This window comes from Bison bison, unplaced genomic scaffold (assembly GCF_000754665.1).
Source record: "Bison bison bison isolate TAMUID 2011002044 unplaced genomic scaffold, Bison_UMD1.0 scf7180017864384, whole genome shotgun sequence".
Lineage (NCBI taxonomy): Eukaryota > Metazoa > Chordata > Mammalia > Artiodactyla > Bovidae > Bison > Bison bison.
The window spans coordinates 17,087,710-17,089,534 of record NW_011494956.1 but is presented as its reverse complement, the minus strand read 5'-3'; the positions used below and the strand labels follow the sequence as shown (position 1 = coordinate 17,089,534).

The window sequence follows — 1,825 nt, the reverse complement described above, 5'->3', positions numbered from 1 at the left end:
GTGTTCTGCGTGTAGGCTTGAGCATACACAGAAGTGATAGGGACATCTCAATTGTTTAGGGAGTCCCTGTCCGTCAAAGAGGTTAAGAATCACAGATACACCTGGTCTCTTTTTAAAGGCGATCCAGCGAGCTGGTGCACCTTGTGATGTACTGACATGTCGCAGTGAAATCTGCTCCACATGCTGCCTCTCTTCTGGAGGCTTCCAAGCATACATGCCGGTCTGGGTCACCTAGTCCTTGTAGGCAGGTCTCTGCCTTGACCCCTCATGCTTCCCACCAGGCCTGTGCCCCTAACAAACAGCTGCTCCCTGCCAGGCCCAGCTTCAATGAGCAGTTGCTGCACCAGTGGTGACCCCTGAGAAGCTGCTATTTTTATCCTCTGGGGAGGGTGGGGGAAGTCCTGGAACTTGGTATTCTTCTCTATGGAGAGGGATGGATTCCAATTAAACTGGCCTTGATAAAGGGTTTCCCAGATGGCCCTAGTGGTAAAGAACCCACCTACCAATGCAGGAGATGGGCGAGACATAGGTTCAATTCCTGGGTTGGGAAGGTCCCCTGGAAGAGGGCATGGCAACTCCCTCCAATACTCTTTCCTGGAGAATCCCATGGACAGAGGAGCTGTGCAGGCTACAGTCCATGGAGTCGCACAGAGTTGGGCACCACTCAAGTGACTTTAGCACGCACGTACACGCGTGGCCTCAATTTGTCGAGCCTCAGCTCCCCAGCACAGAATACTGTGCCCGAGGAGGCTGGGCAGAGGGTGGGGGTTGAGGAAGAGCGCTCCACCAGGAAACAATAAAGCCACAAAGGTCAGAAAAAATACTTCTCTTGGGGCAGCCACCGCTACCTGTTAAGGCACCAGGGCTGTGTCAAGAATGGTTTGGGGCTGGGAATGTTTTGTGTGAACAGGCTCTCAAATCAGATAGGCAAAGTTTTCTTAAAGGATGGCGTCTTCCCAGCATTTTTGAAAATGATTCACAGTCCCCAAGTAAGGAAGCTCCAGTTCTCAAAACAGACTCCTCTTATCAGTGACTTCTTGAGGTAGGGTGTGATGTAAACAAAGCACAGAACTCTCTGGCAGTCAGGCTTGGTTGGATTCTGGTACTTGACCTTGGGAAAATTACTTAAATTCGCTGAGCCTCTGGTTTCCTCATTCATAAAATAGAAGTGATAATGCCACACTCACAGGGCTTTTACACGATTTAATTGGCCAAGATGTCAATAAAACACTTAAGCAGACACTGGAGTCGGTGGGTGTCACATCCATTGTTAGTGTTATTATAATTAATCTCTTTGCTCTAATGACCACTTCCTGGAAAGTTTCATCAACAGTTACCTTCAGCTATTCAAACCAGGGATCCTCAAGACCATTCAGTGTAACACCACACCTACCCCAGAGCCAAGTTCGAGACATTAATGCCAGGCATCACGCTTGGCCCTAGGACACCAGGGTGAGAAGGAGCTTCCTTGAGGATGTATTAGGTTGATGCAAAAGTAGTTGTGGTTTTGGATGGTGAATTTTAAATCATTATTACTAGACTCAAGCATAGCTTTATTAATCAAAACAGGAACCATCACAATCAACACATTATTGCCAATGAGAAATAAGTTTTTTATTCCTCAGTTCAGTTCGGTTCAGTCAGTTGTGTCCAACTCTTTGCAACCCCATGAACCGAAGCACGCCAGGCCTCCCTGTCCATCACCAACTCCCAGAGTTCACTCAAAGCCATGTCCATTTAGTCAGTGATGCCATCTAACCATCTCATCCTCTGTCGTCCCCTTCTCCTCCTGCCCTCAATCTTTCTCAGCATCAGGGTCTTTTCC

At 48.2% G+C, this 1,825-nt stretch overlaps 1 protein-coding gene across 1 annotated transcript in view; it reads right to left on the bottom strand.

Annotated features, from left to right (window-relative positions):
* RYK (receptor-like tyrosine kinase) overlaps positions 1-216 on the bottom strand; it is a 110,382-nt gene extending 110,166 nt beyond the window's left edge. Inside the window, exon 1 of the mRNA XM_010858309.1 lies at positions 102-216. Coding sequence (XP_010856611.1) covers positions 102-216 — 115 coding nt within the window. The remainder of the gene's footprint in view (positions 1-101) is intronic.
* Positions 217-1,825: the final 1,609 nt, after the last annotated feature.